General features: G+C 39.7%; 2 protein-coding genes across 2 annotated transcripts; both read left to right on the plus strand.

Moving 5' to 3' along the window:
• The first annotated feature begins 2,600 nt into the window (after positions 1–2,600).
• On the plus strand, positions 2,601–8,196 carry LOC141795128 (isoaspartyl peptidase/L-asparaginase). Its single transcript, XM_074675901.1, has 7 exons — positions 2,601–2,896; positions 3,798–3,994; positions 5,198–5,340; positions 5,518–5,681; positions 6,699–6,817; positions 6,942–7,052; positions 7,181–8,196. The coding sequence occupies exons 2-7, from the start codon at positions 3,808–3,810 to the stop codon at positions 7,387–7,389; spliced, it is 933 nt and encodes a 310-aa protein (XP_074532002.1). The 5' UTR covers positions 2,601–2,896; positions 3,798–3,807; the 3' UTR covers positions 7,390–8,196.
• Positions 8,197–8,745: 549 nt separating this feature from the next.
• Positions 8,746–20,550, plus strand: phf3 (PHD finger protein 3). Its single transcript, XM_074676160.1, has 16 exons — positions 8,746–8,874; positions 10,245–10,495; positions 10,841–10,957; positions 11,052–12,330; positions 12,498–12,774; positions 13,181–13,232; positions 15,001–15,115; positions 15,258–15,414; positions 15,502–15,618; positions 15,806–15,928; positions 16,016–16,163; positions 16,253–16,439; positions 17,382–17,529; positions 17,641–17,730; positions 17,912–18,107; positions 18,201–20,550. The coding sequence occupies exons 2-16, from the start codon at positions 10,261–10,263 to the stop codon at positions 19,919–19,921; spliced, it is 4,962 nt and encodes a 1,653-aa protein (XP_074532261.1). The 5' UTR covers positions 8,746–8,874; positions 10,245–10,260; the 3' UTR covers positions 19,922–20,550.

Consider the following 20,550-nt stretch of genomic DNA (forward strand, 5'->3'; position numbering starts at 1 on the left):
CTATGGCTTTGAAAGTGTTATTTGCATCTGGTAATCCTGCACTATAGGTGCAAAGGAAATTACGAAAGCAGTCTGAGGTAATAAAAACAAAGTTACGAATTAAGACACAAAAAACATGGCCAAAAAATTAAACCTAAATTGACAATTTTAGTAGAGAGGAGAGAGGAGAGGGGAGAGAGGAGAAGATTTTTAGCAGACTGCCATGTCACCTTGGACAAAGAAACCTCTGATTCACCTGGTGCTTTCTCTCTAAGCACAAAGCAAAGCGTCTTCTCTTTTATTGATGCATTCTTACAGCCCTCTAGTGGTCAAAGTGCATCATTGCATCTACCTGCAAACGCACTACATGCTGCAGATATAAATATTTTCAAGGGTGCAGATCAATAATTTTTCAGGTGTATCGATGTGTGTCTTTTCTTCATTAATGGACTTTTCACTCGTGCCCACAAAGGCAACTTACACATGTGTCTCTGAGACTCAAATTTCTCTCTCTTTTTTTTTTTTTTACTCATTCTTCTATCTGTTTAGTGGTGTGCAGGATATTGTTCCCTCACATGTGTAATGCAGGTGATGATATCCTGTGTCTGTTATATTATTCTGGCTGTTCCTAAATGCATTACATGTTGCACTGCAGAAATCTTTCCAATGTTTTGTCGAGATGGGCTTTTATTCACATTTTCAATCAATCTGTAACTTTAAAATGATTTATTTAAAATAAAAAAAATCTTCCCTTTAAAGTAAAGAAATACATTCTCTGCTGTTTCTCTGGTTTATTTACAACAAAGTTTTTTTTCTTATGTGCAAGCTACTATCCTCTGCTGCACTAACTTACTAACTTTATTATAAATAATAATAATAATAATAATAATAATAATAATAATAATAATAATAATAATAATAATAATAATAATAATAATAATAATGACAATAAAAGTAATAATAATGACAATAAAAGTAATAATAATGACAATAAAAGTAATAATAATAATAACAATAATAATAATAATAATAATAATAATAATAATAATAATAATAATAATAATAATAATAATAATAATAATAATTATTATTATTATTATTATTATTATTATTATAAATTGACATTGATATTAAACCTTTACTGGTTGCTCAGCCCAGTTACTCCCTGAAGCTCTAGACAAATAAATCATTAACAAGACCAACATTCTTGTGTGTTCAGTTTACTTATTAATTAATTTATGAGTGCAAGCTGTTGACAAGTAAGTGGCCGATAAGGACAGCTTTTTTTCTTTGTAATTGCTCAGTCAATTGATAAACATGTCCTCTGTTGGCCCCCTGTAAGCCCTGCCCCCATCAAGTGAAAAACAAGAATCAGAAAAGGGTGCCAGACTTTGCTTTCAAAATAAAACTACAAAGTGATGCCTTTAAAGGACCTTGTTTGGAAAAAAGCGATGTTCAATATCTTCACCTAAACCTGTCTTACCACAACAGATCCTTCTTTAACTGTGTGATTCTGACTGGAATTCAGATTCATATGGAGATAGCTTTTTAAAGCATCTTAAACCACAACGCACACATATTTGTACAGTCACATCAAGATAAGGAGGAATGAAGAATACAATATGAGAAATTAAGATATCAACAAAACACATTTAAGAACATTTCAACAAAATGATGGTTCTTGTATTTCTTTTTAAAAAGTCCCAGGAACCTTTTCTTCAAGGACTTCTTTGGTCTTTTCGGTACTACCTCCATATGACCATCAAGGATCCTCAGACTGTCTATCATAGTAGTTGCTGGTCTTAATTCCCTTTTTCCTCCCTCACAGGTGTCAACAGACTGTTGCTGATAGACTCCAGGAGAGTCTGGACCTGTTATCTTTCAGATCCTCCTGGTTTTGTTTCAGAGAAGCCTTCAACCTGCAGACTTCTCTCTGCTCTATGAGGAGCTGTGACCTGTGTACATCCCATTGGCATTTCAGGGTCATCAGCTCCATTTGGGCCTGCTGCAGCTCACTGTTCATCTTGTGAGTATCTTTGCTGTGTTTTTCCAGGAGTTGAGATCTCCCCTTTATCTGCTGGTATCTGTAGTACTCCGGGTCCTCTTTGGCCTTGCAGAGAGTAGTCAAGATCTTTCCTCCTCCAGATGCTGCCTCTGAGTCTTCAGGTCCTCTTGGGCTTAGTGCAGGGGATTTGATATTTCCTTGTCTTGATGTGACTGTTTTTTACAAACATGTGTCATTGTGGTTGAGGAAGCTTAAAAAAAGCTATGCCCATATGAATCTGACTTCAGATCAGATTTACAACATTGAAGAAGGATTTGTGGTGTTTAGAAAGGCTTGAATGAAGATATTGAATGTAGTTTTTTCTAAACAAGATCCACTGAAAAAATACTCACTTCCAGTTTTGATGTCATGTTTAGGAAACATCTCAAAAAATCATATTTAAGAGCAGCTATTTCCTTATTTTCATTCTTTCACTCTTTCACTCACTAAAACTTGAATAAGGTACCCAAAGACAAACCAGCATCACGAGATTTCAGCAATTTAAAAAAGCGCTGCGACAAATCCACTCCCTACTTGTAGTGGAATGATACAAGAAAAAAGTGTTGCTCACCGTGCATGGCAGGATTCCAGGCTCACCTGTAGAGGCCTGTGAAAGCTTTTCAGGTGAGAACTTCGTTTTTGAAGAGTATTTTTCCATGGTTAACTCATTTTTTTTCCAATCCTCTTCCAAACCTCTTTAAGTTTTATTTTCTAACCTCTTCCGGAAGTTTTCCCTTTCATTATATCCGACTTGGCTTGAATATGCAAGAGTGTGTCGGCATGCACAGGAGCAAAACACTCGACTCGCCCTACGGAACCACGTGACTCCAGCGACTGTTTCCTTCCTAGAAGGAAGCGTGAAGATCCAAAAAGGTAAGACGAGCTCAAATAATAACTTTTCCGGAACATTACTGGGCCCAAAGTGAAAACCCTGCAGAGAGTAAACTGCGCCTGTCCGAGGAGGCCCCACACTGCCTGAAGAGGTCCACACGTGTTTTGCATGTTAGCGCCTGAAAAGCACTGAAGGACGAGAATCAGCTGCAGGTTGCACCAAAATGATAAATACCCCAATCTTTTGCATACTTACATTTTAATATCGGCAAAGAAAGTTGAAGAGGAGCCTAACTACTTATTAATTATGGATGATTTAATAAATGTGAAGCTTCTGCATGCTATCCAACCCTAACTGATAGATCAAAGCAGCTGCAGTCATAAAATACCATAGCTGATACAGATTATCTGACAGAATGTTCTTCTAGAAGCCTGTTGAAGCAAGCAAAGAAAAATATTCTACACTCTAAGATGAAAACAACATCATTTAAATTCACAAAATCCCTAATACTAATGGTGACAGGGATGAAAATTTAGGTTAGCATTTCTTTCAAACTCCAGAAAGCCTTAGATTGTATAAACCAGGTATTCAAATAATGGCACTGAAAATAATTATGTTCTGAATTATGTGTATATTATTATTTTTTTGTCCAAGTAAAAAACTGAAAACAAATTATATCTTCTAACATCTCGCTTAACTACATTCTGCAGAAACTCAACAACTCATACAACTGATGTCTTTAAATAAATGTTTCTAATTGCAATGTGAAAAGCAAGAGTTAAAAACAACGCACTAAAGGACACAAGAAAAGATGAAAGTTATGACATGAAGATAGTTCATATTGATCAGAAATATAATAAGAAATATTGGGGGCTAAAAGTGTTGTTTGCGGGTCAAAACAGATAAAACGGACTACTTCTTACTTGTATTGTATCCCTGCAGGAGCTGCACAATGTCAGCAGTCGTCGTCGTTCACGGTGGGGCATGGGCCATTCCTGATGAACTGGCCAAGGCCTCTGTTGATGGAGTAAAGGCTGCAGCATGTGAGGGATATTCAGTGCTGAAAAGAGGAGGGAGTGCGTTGGATGCTGTCGAGGCTGCTGTGATGGCCCTTGAAGATAACACTGTGTTTAATGCAGGTATGTTTGTGTCCTGTTCATACGTTTTGTTTTTTTGTTAAATTTCTCTGTTGTTAACACATTCTCGCATCTCTGGGCTGCAGCATTGGCTTTTAATCTTTTTATGCATTTTCTGTTATTCTCTGTTTTCTCTCATTGTTTCAAAAACTAAACTCACTCAAAGGACTGCTCTACTCTTGTAATTAGATCAGTTGGTTTGTCTATAGTACAATATCTCCATCTGCTGGTGGTGCTGCCAAAGTTCACTTCATATACACTTCACCAAAAAGGAAGGACTGATGTAGCTGCACACTTTGGGACAAACTCCCCTTATATATTATTCCTGCAAAAACAGGATGAAACCATGATTTGAGGTGACACAAATAAAAAATCCACATACTACCACTAAGCAGACTCAACATTTGGAAAAAAAAAACCCTGTTATTTTGCACTTATATTTAGACACATTTTAATAGCTAAAAACAGTGTTACGCAGGACACACTCTGATGTTTTGAAAAGCACTCAATGAGGCCGGCTGTAAGTGAGTGTTAGAAGTGTTTTGAGAAATTCCCCAGAGTATGAAACGCAGAATGATCAGATGAAGTTACACCTCAGACTGATGTGGGGCTAGACCTCTTAATCCTGGACTAATCTTGAATTTAGTCTTCATCCAAATCAAAACTACATTTTAGATGATTTTAATCAACGCTTCTGTTCTGCTTGATCCTGAATAAAGCTGATAGTGTGTAACAGTAGCTTTCCTATGTTTTGGGATGTAAGTAATAGTACCTGGCTCATCTTGAGGAACTTGCAGTTTAATGTGCTCAAAAAGATCCCTTGGTCTTGTCAGGAGGGGTTTGTATTCCCCTCCTAATTGCAGTAACTGGAACACAATCAATAGATTCTGCTTTATTTAGTATTTGACCTATTTTTGAGACAGAGTAGGCTTTTGTGTGGAAAAACTGGCAAAAACAGACACAACAAAACAACAACAAGATAAACATTGGCACATAAAACACTAGAAAGCTCTTCTGAAGATCTCTATCATTACGTTAATCAAAGTATATGTTCATTGTCACCTAGCTCCTGTTATTACCCTCCTGATATTAGACTGTTTTTAGTTTCCTAGCTCTGATGATGAATACCCTTTGCCCCGCACTTTCAGCCCTGATTCAGATTTTTGTATTCAGTGCTGTGACAGGTGCTGTGATATCTCTTTGAAGGGCATGGAGCATGTCTGAATGCTGATGGAGAAGTGGAGCTGGATGCTATCATCATGGATGGAAAGACGCTTGCCAATGGTGCAGTCTCTTCAGTGAAGAACATTGCCCACCCTGTGTCATTGGCACGAGCAGTGATGGAGAAGGTGAAGCCTCAAACTGTTGCTTTTGTCTCTCGCCAAAAGAGACACTGATAATAACAGAGACATTCAGACTGATCTACTCTGTGCATGTACCACCAGCTTTTCAGTGCAATGAATGGAGCTATATCACACATTAATCAGTGTGTAGTGTCATACTGTTGTTTTCTATTGAAATCTCAGACTTCTCACTGCATGTTAACGAGTGGAGGAGCGAACCAGTTTGCAGAGAGCATTGGCATGAAGACTGTCCCCACTGAAACAATGTTGACAGCCTATGAGAGGAAAGAGTGGGAGAAACACAAGAACTATGTGACAGGAGTAATGGAAGATTTTAACACTCAGTGGTGAGTATGTGGCTCTCCTCACACAGCATTTTCAGCTTTCAAACAATGAAAGAACAAAAGGTCAACTGCATAAATGCAAACTAAAGAGAATAAAAGAGATGAAACAGATGGCTTTTTCAGCAGCAGTATTCCAATAAATCATCGTTAATATAGCAGTAAAAAGCACTGAAGGACAATAAAAAAGTTTAAAGAAGAAGACGATGTCAGAAAAAAAGAAAGGTCTAAAGGGTTTAGAGCATTTAGTTCATAATTAGTAAATTAGAGGTGGGATAAAAGAATAAACTAGACAAGCCCTCAGAGAGCGCAGACCTCCGCCAAGCATATTGTGATTGTCACACAATGCAAAAGTCTTACTTTAATGTTAAACTCCCTTTCAGCAGACTGTTGAAAATTATGATGACCCTGTGCATATTTCATATTCCAGATCTTAGTGTCCAGAATATTGCCAGGATGTGGATCGTACTTTTTTATCAGTCAGAAATTATCGTGACCTTGTCTTGTATTGTTCTGCAAAGCACGACCATTTTTCGTAGAGTTATATACGGATATGATGAGTATCTCACGATGAAGAATCCATCAAAAGAGTCCTGGATCCACGTGGTGATCCAGATCACCTCCAAAATTTAATCACTTCTTCCTTATTCCATTTTGAACCTTTCCTAAAAAGTTCATCAAGATCTGTTAGTTAGTTTTTGAGTTATGCTGTTCACATACAAACAAACAAAAACCCAACCTCCCAAAAACATAACCTCCTTGGTGGAGGCAGTTAATAAACATATGGGTGGGAATAATAAAGGGAACCAGGTGAGATAATGGAAACAAATATTGAAATTTAGAGAAATTACTCAAGTTACACTAACATGCAGTGAAAAGGTGAAATCCTATTAAAGTCTGAAATAGTGAGATTAAAGAGATGTTTTAAAATGTGTGACCAACTCTGTAAGCCTTATTTCCTTAGTTCCAAAGTCAATGTTACTAATATGAACTCATATTGACAGCTCTTTGTTCTCTCTATAGGGCTCATGATACTGTGGGGGCTGTAGCCGTGGACTGTGTTGGTAATGTTGCCTGTGCAACATCAACTGGAGGGATCAGAAACAAAATGGTTGGCAGAGTAGGAGACTCTCCCATCATTGGTATGATGTAGTAGTAAATAAAATCATACCACCACTATCACCTGTATTGATTCTATGACAACTGTAAATCTGTTTGATGTATTTTATTGGGCAGCTCAAACAAATTTTTACTGTTCTCTTTAAGGCTCTGGGGGATATGCAGACAACTTGAGTGGTGCAGTGTCCTGTACCGGTCATGGAGAGTCTATCCTTAAAGTCACCTTGGCCAGACTCATTCTTTCACATATTGAACATGGTAACAAGAATTTCACACTCATCCAAACACATATTTTGACACACATCAAACTTGACATGCCCATTCAGTCGGCTAAATAATTCTCAACAATTCAACTAATCGAACATCTATCTTTGTCCTTCTGGCAGGTAAATCAGCAGAAGATTCTTCACAGCTGTCTCTGCAGTACATGGGAGACCGTGTCCAAGGAGCAGGAGGTGCTATCGTAGTGTCTCCATCAGGACAGTGGGCCGCCACATTTACCACTGAGCGCATGGCGTGGGCAGCAGTGGACAAAGATGCTCTGTGGTTTGGATTAGACCCAAAAGAAAGAAATAAAGAGCAGATATCTCAATGATGATCATACTGATTTCATTCTAATCAGTATTAATATAGGGACACAAAATAGAGGACTTTATCTTGTGTGTATTTGTTCACTAATTTACTTTTTATCATTTTCCTTTCTGGGGAAATGTTTGGTACTGTTGTTTTATTCATTTTTTTTTTATCATGAACATAGCTTTCCAACTTTCTTTTAGATTCTGGACTAGAAATTGTTGGTTTTCAAGTTCATAAACCTCATTTAAAGTTGTCTGTTTATTAACTTCCTCATTCTTTTATCAGCCTGTTTAACTGCCTTTAAGCATTTCTCATGCAGTCAACCATTAAAAGGTTGTCATACAGTGGCCTCATTCAAGCACTTGTCCTTTTTTAAAAGTGTGCTCATGGGCTCTTGCTGTAATGGAGGCAGCTCTGGGTGTTAGGCTCTTTTTTCACCACTAAGGACCATACTCTCAACCACTGCCAATTTGACAATGATTAATTAATTTAAATGGAATAGTGATTTTTAATTTTACATGGAAGTCTTGCAAGCTGGTGGTTTGGGGAAGCTTATTAGTGGATTTGCTGGGAACAACAGATCCTGCTTGATGACCCTATGTATAGGAGAGAAGAAAGTTAGAAAAGGAACGGCTACGAACGAGGTCTGAACTTAACAGTGTTAGCAGAGACACAATTGAGGTGTTACCCTGCTCCTAAACCTGAAACTTTACTAAAAAAAGAAGAAGAAAAAGCACTATTCAAACAGGGAACCTTGTTAGATTTCTTTTTTCCATCACCAAGAAGAGAAAAAAAACGAAGTAATAAAACCCCACCAGATATTTGTTGCTATTGTTCATAGTCATCTTTATTTCTCCATATTCTTTTAAGAGAAACAATCTCAGCTCACTAGAGCTTTTAAAGTTGGCTGCCTAAATCTATTAGTTTATCAAGTATTTATCAATGGAAGTAAATAGTTGCCTCTGCTTGAGCATTTATACATATTTATAGTATAAGTGCACTCCTGTTCTGATAAACTGTACCTTCCTACTTCATGACTCTTTAGCCTGCAACTTATTTAATGCAAATGGCTATCATCAAGTTTTCAAGTGTTTAAATAAAAAAATGATTTGATTCAGATAGGAGGATTATTTTTTTAATGCAGGAGTAAAATGACCATAGACTGTATAACCCGTCTCCTAGAATGTTTTGATTTTCTTTGTCCGTGTAGACTACGCTTTTACTCAAGTAAAATTAATGCATTTAAAAGGTGTAACTGAAATAACATCACCTTAACTACAACCCATTTGAACTCCTGTTAATACAAAACACCATGTAAACCATATCATATGTGTGTGTCTTCGGACTCCTCTCAGCTGCCGTGCTACCTGTAAACAGAAACCACGTGACGAGCAGCGCTGACTGTCAGGGGCTTTGCAGCAGTGGGACGGAGGAAGTTACTAGTAGCAGCTAAGCTAGTATGTAACCTTACGCGAGTTGGATCCAGCGTTGCGGTGAACTAAAGGTAAGAGTCTCGACATCATGAAAAACTATTTCTGGATATCCACTCTGCAAGTATTAGAAGAAATGCATGTAGGCGTGGTTATCTTGCGTCCCATACAGGCTATAAACAAACTTGGTATGCTACCCAAGGCCTATGCTAAAGCGACCTAGCTTGCCTGTCTGGCAGATTCAACCATGAAAGATCCCATTATATCTTAGTAACAACACATATTTGGCAATACATTTAAGAAATTTACATAACTAATACCCAGTGATTAAGATTCCTTGGTAGGAAAAGCTCTAACGTTTCACAAGGTACGTATATTTGGGTAATACTTCCTCCATAAGTTAACATTAGCATGCTAACGCGCTCTGCAACGGATTGTTGTTACGCTGATCTGACCATCCGAACGCGTCCAGTTCGCCCAACCTCGCGTCAGCCTAGCCTTGTTGGTATTGAACTGGAGTCTTTTCAGTTCTAACAACACTTCGATACAGTGTTTCACACAAAGTGTTACTACGTTTTTCTTGTTGTACACAGTTGTGACACAAAGAAGACGAACAATGTCTAGAAGTGGGGTCGTTGCTCCGGTTCGCGTCTAAACGTTTCCCAGCACTCTTTGCCGCGTGCTGTACACAATGAATGGTCGCGAGATATCTGATTACCGCGTCTGTTCGCTTTCAGTGGCCGCACGCTGTTAGCTGTCCGTTAACATTAGCATGCTAACTAGCAATCACCTTATTGAAAGAACGATAACTTGTGAATAATAAAATATCGGTGTCTTTCTTAGACGTTTTTTTAAGTAAGCATTAGAAAATGCTGAGTAATAACTACAGAATAATTGCTAAGTTGGTGATAGAGCAATATACGATGTAATATTAACGTAACTGACCCACGTAAACAGCCAAATTCGAGATGCTAGCGACGATAACTGAACGGAGCAACTGGAACTTCACACACTTCAGAATAGCCAACACCAATCGAATTTACACAGGAGGGATGATAAATGATTTCTAAACAGAACAAGGTCAAAATTTATTTCGGAAACATAAAAATGTTGTAAACTACTGACGAAATATTAAGCTAAGATTTTAAAATTATATCTTAAGTACTTAAGAACTTTTAGCTTTCTTTGACACTGTATGATGTTGTTTTGGGGGCTAGATCTCTCTTGAATTTAGCCGAAAGCTAAGGCTAGTAGTTTCTGTTTAAAACACAGAAGAAGAAAAAAGTTTATGAAGGACAGTGTTAACGACCCAAAGATCTTGGTGCTCTGGTGACTTTATGTTACCAAGGTTTAGTTTTGGGTTATGTTTGCTGATGGCCATGATGCATGACAGCTGTCTTTAAACATTAAAATCAGTTTGATTGATCATTTGTGGTTGATACAGGACGGCAACAGCATTCATGGATATTGTGGACACCTTTAATCATCTAATACCCAGCGACCAGTTGGATGAGTCCTTGGTAATAGGCCAGAATCTGGAATGTGAAGCTGGTAATGAGTTTGGGACAGGACTGCAACTGGAAGATTCACTGAAGAACATGCTCAGCGATAAAGATCCCATGTTTGGCTGTGCAAGCTCTCAGTTCAATCTGCTGGACAATGAGGAGCCCACTTTTCCAATTGCTGACTCAGCTGGTAAGTTGACAAACGAAATTGGTATAAAATAGAAGGATAATGTAGACTTGCATTTGCTGCAAGCTTTGATAAAAACCAGAACAACAAATTCTGTTATCAAGACCGATGGAAGGAAAAGTACACATAATCCGCAGCAACTTTTGTTTACTTTGGCTGAAAATAGTTTGTTTTTATTTAGCTTTTTGGGGAGGTTGATAAATCACTGCTTTGCTGAAAATCTGTGTGTCAGCCCCTGAAATAAATGTTTCTCTATGAAATATATTGGAAATGCAGAAATTGTACTGCAGCTGTGGAAAATGGTGTTGTGGTGTTTTTAAGAAAAAACAAGATTAATTTCTGTTGTAGGCCTTGAAGGTGCTTCAGCATCCTCAGGCATCAACAGTGAGCTGGCGGTGGAAGACACCACACAACTGAAGCGACCAGTTGGCAGGCGAAGGAAACGTCCACGTTCTTTAGATTACGGTAAGCTCATTTTCATTGACATTCCTGTTTCTTTCCTATTAACCCTTCAAATTGGAGATAAAGTGATATGTTTGTCTTCCTCTCGTCAAAACAGAACCAGAACCCCCTAACCCGCCCTCCAGAAACGTAGCTAGAGGCAGACCAGGGAGGAAACCCGCCCACAGGTTACTGAAGACGTTTCTAATTGAGAAAGGAGTCAAAGGCCCCCAGCTGAAGAAAGAACTAATCCTTGGAGGGCGCATCAATTTAAATGATCTTGAAGGTGGATTATGGCTGAATCCTGTGGTTGTATTGAGAAGGTTGACAGTCACGATTGGAGGGTTCAAGATTGAGCTTCTTCCTGGACCCTCCTACACGCACAATGTGGAAACAAGCGAGTCTTCAGGCTTTGAAGATGGATTTTCATACGGCGGGGATGTCGGGTTTGCAGTATTGCCAGATGAAACGGTTAATGCACAGGTAACAATACGGGAGAATGAGGCAGGGATAGAGAACAGTTCTGCTGATGATTCAGCCCTTGGACTGGGCCCGTATGTAAATCCTAATGAAGTGCAGACCTCTAACGGGACAGTAAAGGAGAGTGCCTGCCCACAAGAGACCAAACTTGACAATCAGAGTGCCTCTGGACAGCAGGAGCCAGTTAGCAAAGGCAAGCAGCCTCAAAACAATGAGAACAATGGGACTAATGTTAGTAATAAGACTGATGGTAAAGTGAAACAGCAGATTGAGGTGAAAACATTGTCCAAACCTAAACAAGGAGTGACTCCTAACAAGAATAAGGACTTGGTTTCATGTAAACCAAACCATATAAAGGGACACAAAGTGTCCCAAAATATGCCATCCACAATCACCCAAAGAGACAACCCGCACAAGTTGAAATCCTTAAAGGATAAGAAAGATGTTGCACCTTTGAAGAGGCCTACAGACGTCCCCCAAAGTGAGCATGCTAGTAAAATGCAAAAGATCCAGACCACAGGTGATCCGAAAATGAAGCCAAAATCCCCAATTTCCCCCAGTGCTGTTGGGAAAAAGATCCCATCATCTGGCAGCCAGGGACCAATTAAACATACACCTCCTCATCATAGCTCCAAAGGTGACTCAGCTCACCAGGCACAAGGACGTCCAAGTCTTTCTTCAAAACCCCTGGATGAAGGAGGGCAGGAGAAAGCAAAGCTGAAGAAGCCAGAGAAAATCATGCAGAGGCAGAAAAGTAAAACTGCAAGGAGTATCTCTGTGGAGGAGCCGCAGCTGTTCATTCCAGATAATGCTCCTGTCACAAAGAAGGAATCTGCTGAGGAGCAACCCGCCAACAGTGAGAGTGTTTGGGATGGGAACAACTGCTGCGGGCTGTGCAAGAAACACCACAATAACATGTAAGTTTTACTCTTTACCCAGTGCAGCATGCAGCATTAGAGGCTAGAGATGATGATGCAAAAACTAAACCATAATATTTGCATAATCCATCATTGTCTTGATGTTGTCAGACCATTCAGAACTCTGAATGTAACATACTCAGTGATAATGACCATGCTTATCACAGGTTCATGGTGGGCTGTGGTCGTTGTGATGACTGGTTCCATGGGGACTGTGTTGGCCTGGACTTGACAAAGGTGCGAGAAATGGAGGAGGAGGACCAGATGTACGTGTGCTTGAAATGCTGTGAGGAGGAAAACAAAAAGGTGGAGCCTGAGGCCCCGAGTGTGGCCAAACCAGAAGCCCCAGTAAAGACTGAAGTCCAGGAGCAAAAGCTGCATCCGAAATCCAGACAAGTACCCTCCCAAGCCCTGACATCTGGAGGGGTCAGGCCAGTAAGAAAGGTCAGCAGTTCTTGGCTTCAAGAGTTTGATCATACATTGAAGGAATTTTAATATGTGATATACAAAGGATCCTTTTATTTGTTCCCACAGCTAATTCATCCTCTGATTTTAGGCATAGCTGAGGGTTTGTTGTGTTTTTGATTTTACTTTGCCTTCACAGAACGTTACACATGGGTGTGAGGTAAACACGGTGCAGTTACTACTAGTTTGACACAATTTTACACTCATGAAATGCACACTTTGTTTTCTCTTTAAACCAGATCACAGGTTATTCTTCTCCTATGTTTTTTTTACAATTTCCTGCCAGTGCCTCAAGTTTCAACTTCATTTTAATTCTGTTCTGGTCTCTCCTAATGACTGGCTTTTGGTATTGAACTATTTGTTTTGTGTTCCTCTCAAACAACAGGATCCAGAAAGAAGACACTCGTCAGATGTCAGAGAATCAGCTCATAAGACAGGTATGTTTCTGTATTATAAGAGCAGAGAATGGGGAAAAAATGTTTTGTTTTATGTTTGTTTACATTTTACTGCCATACTCAGTATCTGCTTTCTTATCCATTTTTGAATCTCACACCCCTACAATTGTATTGCCAGTGACTACTGCCAATGTTTCTTCTATTTTTGCCATTTGATGTATTTACTATTCTTGTCCAGGCTATGTAACGTGGTTGTAAAACACTTTATAACCAAGCAGCAACCTCAGTCTAAATATATGAGACAGTGCAGAAGTGCTAAAGCCTGCTGTTTCTTAAGTGTCGGCTTGAGGCTGGCTCTGGGAGTATCCGAAGTCACATACACACCAAGCCAAAAGAAGTTTTCACAGCAGAATTTAACATATTTACAGCCTGGTTCAAAAGACGTCTCCTGTCTGAATTGCTAATTGTCAGCACAGGTACAGGGGGTGAATTTTTTTTTAACTCATCAGTTTAGAGGATATTAAGATAGTGAGCTCTCCCAATCAGAGACACAGCTCAGCTTGTGTGACTGACAGGCGTCTTATAGCTGTACTCGAAGCCCCTGTCACTTCTGTAATGGCTGCAATAGTCAATTTGCTTCAAAAATTTGTTTCAGAAACAGACGGGTGATGTCAGGGAGATTACTTTCTTTAATTATACAGTCAATGTTTATGACATGCTACTGCCACCGTCTGGAGGGTATACTGTATTACAACCAGAAAACAATGAAAATTGTATTTTTTAATTAGATGATATTTATAATATCCAATCAATCCATCCCATAAAAATATATTTATTTTGTATAGATTTTGGGTTGATTTACAAGTTTAACTTTTTTTAATATCATTATTCGCACTAGGTTTATAAAATGGAAAGATTTTCTGCTATCAGACTTGTTCATGTTTGAAGTCAGTAGTGTACTGCTTTTTCTCCCTGTCATGTAAACATGCTCAGAGAATCTTTAGGTTGATTTTCAGGTTGATAACCAACTGTTTGGGATGATCTCCTTGAAGACAAGTGAGCCATATAACTCAAAGATACCCAGGGTCTAGACTGCATACCCTTTGATTAAACAAGACAAGATCAAGACTGAATGACGGTGATGTTAGTCTACTGAACAAGAGGAAGTACAGGAACCACACTTCTCTAGACCAAACTTAATCATATATTTAAAAAATATATCTAACTGTATGCTGGAGACAGATGTTAACTTTTGGCAAGAAAAAAAGTCAAATATAAAAAGGGAAATAAATTTAAACTGTTAACATGTTTCATAGCCTCCCCATAAAATGAGATTTATCTCCAGGATCTCTGTTTAAACCTAAAAACTCAAGTTAACTTTGAGTTTTTTAACAAAAACAAGCAGGGAGGACATTTTGGGAGTTGTTTAGCGTTGTAAAAAAGGAAGAACAAAAAGGAAGTGTACCTGCTGGGGAATGCTTCCTAAAATAGCTGCCAGTGTTGTGGTGCTGCTTCTGCTGTTCTAAACTCCCATAATGGGAATCCAGCAGTGGTGGAAAAACAACTTCAAACTGGGTAAAATTACTGACTTTCCTGCTGCCTACAACAGCCGTTTTAATACCGCTAGAGATCTGTTGGCTAAAGGTCATTAAAGAACACCTGTAAAAGCTACTTTATTACACAAGAAGAAAAACTCTTCTTGTTCTGCATTTAATAGCAGCTCAACTTGCATGCATTTTAATGTCAGGTATTTGTGTCTTTAACATTCTTGTGTGCCAGCTCAGTTTGTTTTGTCATTCTGTTCTCACAGGTTTTCAGGGGAAACAGGAGACAAAATATAAAACGTCGGCTTCAAAGAAACCTGTGTCTGTGGAGGCAATCAGGCGCAGCGTGCGTGACTCTCTGAAAGAAATCCTGATACAGAGGTAAGAAGTTCACCAGCAGAAGTAATCAAACAGATTTGTTTAAATACTGAGGTTTAGATTGCATTCAAAGTTTGTCTTTGTGGAAAAAGTGTACAAACAATTACCTGAGCACACAAAATATGTGACACACTCTGCTTTCTAGGTTGAAAGAGTCGAATTTGAGCATCTCAGTGGAGAGGGCGTCTGAAGTTGCCAAGAAGACAGAAAGAGAGCTTTTTCACTTGTACAAAGACACCGACAACAAATACAAGAACAAGTACAGAAGTCTGATGTTTAACCTTAAAGACACTAAAAATAATGTGAGTAACATTCTGAGAGGACTTCATCCAAAAAAGTTTGTTGGTGCAGCTTTCCAGTTCAGTTATAAATGTTATGTTTTCTTTCAGGTCCTCTTTAAGAGGGTGCTCAAAGGGGAGATTTCTCCTTATAATCTGATACGAATGAGCCCCGAGGAGCTGGCCTCAAAGGAACTGGCTGCATGGAGACAAAGGGAAAACCGCCATGTGAGTTTCTTAAAAGTCATAGCATAAATTCTACATGAGAAGAGAGCCAGAAGTTTGACTTAAAGTTTAAAATATTGTGGGCTATACTGACAAACTGTGGGATTTTTGCTCTCATTAAAACAATTTGGACATTTTTCTGAAAGCAACAACTCTTTTCTTTCTTTTTTTGTTTTGTTTTGTTTTACAGACAATCGAGATGATTGAAAAAGAGCAAAGAGAGGCAGAGAGACGACCAATCACTAAGATCACTCACAAAGGTGAAATTGAAATCGAGAGCCAAGAACCTATGAAAGCACCTGAGCCTGAAGAGGTAAGAAACATTCTGATATTGTTGTGTTTTACTGTAGTTTTGCCAGTGAAAAAGTATCACTCATCTTGTTTTGAATTTTCTTGTCAGGTTTTGACTTCACCCACATCAGCAGAAGTGTCAGCAGACAAACCTCCAGAGACCCTGGAGCCGAAGGAAGAAAGCGCTAAGACGGAGAAAGACACAACAAACCAACACAAATCTCACTTGTTTGACCTTCACTGCAAAATTTGCACAGGTAAACCCTCACACAGAGAAAAAAAGATCTGATGTTTCCCTTCATAAATGTGTCACAAACCTAACTCGCCTGCTTTATTTTCTGTTAAGGTCGTTTGGTGCCCCCTGTGGAGGAAGCTCCGACCAAGGTGGTCAAAGTTGCTACGAAAGTGGTGAGGAGGCAGTCCACCAAAGCTGAAGAGACAAGGAGCACGACTCCAACTACGGCAGATGATGATCTGCACCTCACAGTGTTAGAGGAGAGCCTCCGAAATGCAAAGTCAGGCTATGAAGGGAGGTAGGTTCCCCTCTGCAGAGAATCTTCTACTCTCCAAAATTCATGCTAGTTTTGAATCAGAAATTAATGTCACCAGTACATTTTAATATTGAAGTTCTCGATGGCAAAAAGATATCAATTTAGAAAGCTGTCACCTCATTTCTCTAAACTCTATGCAGTGCAGTGCTTAAAGTTTCTATCATTCAACCCTAACCCTCTCCAACACATAATATATGCGTCTTAACTTTATATTGAGTAAAAATTTGGCTTTTCTATTTCAATTAAACTTAAACTCATCTAGTTAAATTTTAGGTTGTTTATTTTTTCAGTTTAATTCAACTGTATTTTCTTTACGCTGTTTTTTACATTTTGTTCTTTTTGCATATGTCTGTGATGGAAATATCACAGACATTTGCCAAAACATACCTATAGTATACTGTAGTTTTTTACACTTTTAACACTAAATTTGATATTTTACAGACAAACTGCAGTAAAAACTCAGGTTTTTGGCTTGATAAGATCCAGCTGATTTGCAGTAGAAGCTGGATATCTGTTCTTCATTATGGTCATGTAACCCATAAGTATGATGCTTCTACAGCTTTTTAACTCCTAAATCCCATAGACACTTGTCAACAACTTGGATCAAAAACTGATTTTCAAAAAAAATCTATGCCAAGTTTCACAAAAATTCTACAGACATTTCTGCTTCTAACCAAATGAGACGGAGAACTGGCCAATTCACTAAAAGCCTTTTGTTAAATTTGTGCCAAAAAAAAACCTTTGAAGCAGAGGCCTCAGCTAGCAAGTTCTCATTCATCTATTCAGGTGAAGCTGCTGCCCCCTCCAGGATAGTGAAGTGGCTCGTGCCGGTGCATGATTGATGAGTTGTTTATGACCCTCTGAGCAGGGTTTCAGGCAGCTTGTTATGTCCAATCTTGTCTAATTTTTGTTTTTTTGCCACAGGTTGGATCTCTCAGCTGGCAGAGAAGAAAAGGCTGCTTTCCTTTCCAGCCTGAAGTCCCTGTGGCGTGGATTCATTCACATGCACTCTGTGGCGAAGTTTGTCACCAAAGCTTTCCCAGTCTCAGGCATTTTGGACCAACTGACTGATGTAAAGTGGAGCCAAGTCATCTTATTTTAAGTTTAAGTAGTCACTGCAAAGTATTTAAGGCAATAAGAACCATCAAGTGAGCTTTAAAGTCTTGTTTTTTTTTCTTTACAGGACCTTCCAGACAGCATTCAAGTGGGGGGAAGGATTAGTCCACAGACTGTGTGGGACTATTTGGAGAAGATTCGGGCAACTGGAACAAAAGTGAGACTATGTGCAGCATATAATACAGCCATTACAAAACAGTGTATCACCCATAATAGCTCAGGCTCAGTTTATATAATTAACACCCACACTTGCTTTATTATGTGATGTATTTCAGAGCTACTTGAGTTCTTGTAGGACGTCTTGTACTTCTCTGACACATCGTTTTCTTTAATTAAAGGAGGTGTGCCTGATTCGCTTCACCCCTGAGACAGAGGAAGATGAGATCTCCTACACTCTTCTTTATGCCTACTTCAGCAGCCGCAGGCGCTTTGGGGTGGTGTCCAATAACCTGAAACAAGTGAAAGACATGTATCTCATTCCTTTGGGTGCTACTGAAAAAGTCCCACATCAGCTTGTTCCCTTTGATGGGCCAGGTAACTGCAGCGCATCATCTATTTCTCACAGATTAATTATTGTTTGTCAACATTTCTCATCCGTCAAACTGAATTAATCTTTTGATTTGACAGGTTTAGAAAACAACCGTGCCAACCTTCTTCTTGGACTCATCATTCGCCAGAGACCCAAGAGAGATTATCTTACTGTAGACGTGACTGAAACGGAAAGGATTGTTCCTGAAATCCAGCCCATTACTCTTGCCTCCAGAGAAACCAGAGAATCAGAGAAGGAAGATAATTTCTTCCTCTCGTCTTTGACTACTGTGCTCAGCAAAGAGAAGGACAAACCACTTAACACTACTGAAGAAGTTAATGAGCCGATTACAGAGTCTTCAGAAGAACCATCTGCATCTGAGGAGACCAACAGTCAGGAATCTCAGAAGCCGCTGCGCTTCCTTCCAGGTGTGTTGGTAGGCTGGGGTGGGGAATTACCACCTCTGCCAGATGTTGGATTTAAACCTGCAAAAACAGCAGATGACACCCAGAAGACCCTGCCAGCTCCGAAAACAGAAGCATCCACTGGAAACTCCAAAAGTCCAACAGCTGCTGCTCCTAGAGAGCGCTTTGTCATCAAAAAGAAAGAAGTCAAACCTGTTTCAGCTGAACCGGAGCTCTCCAGCCCGACTGATTCATCTGCTGCTAACATCTCATCAGTGAAGGAGGCTGCAGCAGTGACCCCCCCAGCACCAGTCTCTCTGAAAGATAAGCCTCCAGATGTATCGACTGAAGCCTTCCTGGCAAGCCTGTCAACAACTCCAAGTGGGGCTGAAACCAGCAGCTCTGCCTCAGCTAACAAAGGAGATACTAGCCTTTTGTCTGAGAATGAAAAAGGAACATCTGAAGGGAGTTCTTCCTTGCAGTCAAACTCCCAGACTGCCACAGCTCACACAAATAGCTCGAAACCTCCTTTAAGTGGGATATTGAAAAAGTCTTCAGCGTTTTCCAGTGTGAATGAAGATAAAACAACGGTGCTACAAAAGGATAAAGCCAGCCAACAAGCTCCTTTGAGTCCTAAACCTGTCCCTGCAGTGAGCAGCACTAGAAATATTCCTGTTACACTATTTCACCAAGGATATCTGCAGGTTTCTCAGGCCAAGAACAAACCAGGGGAAGAAAAACAAACACGATCCTTCACAAGTGTAAAAGAAGATTCGAGCACGTCCCAGGCTGGTGCTTCAGCAACTAACCAAGATCCACAAGCAGCAGGTCACACTGAAGCCACCGAGACCAAACCAGACTCAGCAGTGGATTCAGCCCCTCCAGTTTACACGCCGTCACAGCCTCAGGAACCAGGCAGCTACGACAACACAACCGGCCCTCTTCCTGACTCCGCCCAGGATCAGAACCACAGCACATCAGAAAGCCAGGATCTCACCTCGCAGGCCATCCCTGGCCTCGAGAGCTACCCTGAACCATCCGGCCCACCTTCAACTCAGGCCAAAGATCACAAGCGAGTAGAGGAGCGATACAGTGACCCATGGGAGAGGCCAAGAAACATGGATGACCACCACGGGAGGCACAGCCATCACAGGGACTCCCATCACGGGAAGAAGAGCCGGCATCACGACAGGGACAGGGACAGGGACAGAGAAAAGAAGCACGACCGCAGCTACGACGACAAACACAGAGAGAGGAGCAGACACCACGGGCACTCAGATGACCGCTACAGTGAGAAGAGGAAAGAGAGACAGCACAGTGATGAGTACGGCAGCCGTCACAAGGACAGGCACAGACACAGGCGAGACTCTGATTACGAGAATGGGCGGAGGAGCTCAAAAGACAGTTACTCATAAATGTTTTTTTTTTTAGTGTCAGAAGCCCTGCAGGGCTCTAATAAAACTGTTGGTCACTCAGCAGGTATTCAGCTACTCTCAGCTGATAGTGGAGCTGTTTTGTTATTATACTCAAGTCTGTAGCTTGAACGCCATTTCCCCCTACATTTTTCGTTATTGACCGAACAGCCAAAATGAAATATCATTTCAAATGGGTTGCAAAGATTTGTTCTTTTCAAAGCAAGAAGAAGAACTCAGTGTTGGAACATTTTTGGAGTTTTTAACGTTTTATTGTGTAAAACTTCTTCACATTTGGCTGCTGACCACAGAGGATGAGGAAATGGACCAGTTAGTGAGAAGATAAAGTTGCACTCAAACCTTTGGCATGAATGTAACACAGACAACGATCCGAACCGCAGCTTTGCTTTCTTTTCAACTTTAATTCTTTTCAAATTGCTTAAATATTTTATAAAATTACTTTCTATTGATAAAGTATGTACATTTTGGCTTGTAATATAAAGTAGAGATTGTGTGCCTTTGCACTGTGTGTTTATGTACAGTTCGTAATAAAGCTAATCCTTTTTTATCATTGATTATAAAAACTCATATTTCTTTCATATTGTATTAAATCACCCTGGAACTGAGTTTCA

The sequence above is a fragment of the Halichoeres trimaculatus genome, unplaced genomic scaffold (genome assembly GCF_033239565.1).
Source record: "Halichoeres trimaculatus isolate MK-OKI-2021-1 unplaced genomic scaffold, fHalTri1.1 fHalTri1_scaffold_8, whole genome shotgun sequence".
NCBI lineage: Eukaryota > Metazoa > Chordata > Actinopteri > Labriformes > Labridae > Halichoeres > Halichoeres trimaculatus.

Coding starts and splice junctions, on each gene's coding strand:
- LOC141795128 (XM_074675901.1), top strand. CDS start 3,808: ATGTCAGCAGTCGTCGTCGTTCACGGTGGGGCATGGGCCATTCCTGAT. Junction 3,995..5,197: donor TAACACTGTGTTTAATGCAG/GTATGTTTGTGT, acceptor ATCTCTTTGAAG/GGCATGGAGCATGTCTGAAT. Junction 6,818..6,941: donor AGGAGACTCTCCCATCATTG/GTATGATGTAGT, acceptor GTTCTCTTTAAG/GCTCTGGGGGATATGCAGAC.
- phf3 (XM_074676160.1), top strand. CDS start 10,261: ATGGATATTGTGGACACCTTTAATCATCTAATACCCAGCGACCAGTTG. Junction 15,929..16,015: donor AAGCACCTGAGCCTGAAGAG/GTAAGAAACATT, acceptor TTTTCTTGTCAG/GTTTTGACTTCACCCACATC. Junction 17,530..17,640: donor TTTTGGACCAACTGACTGAT/GTAAAGTGGAGC, acceptor TTTTCTTTACAG/GACCTTCCAGACAGCATTCA.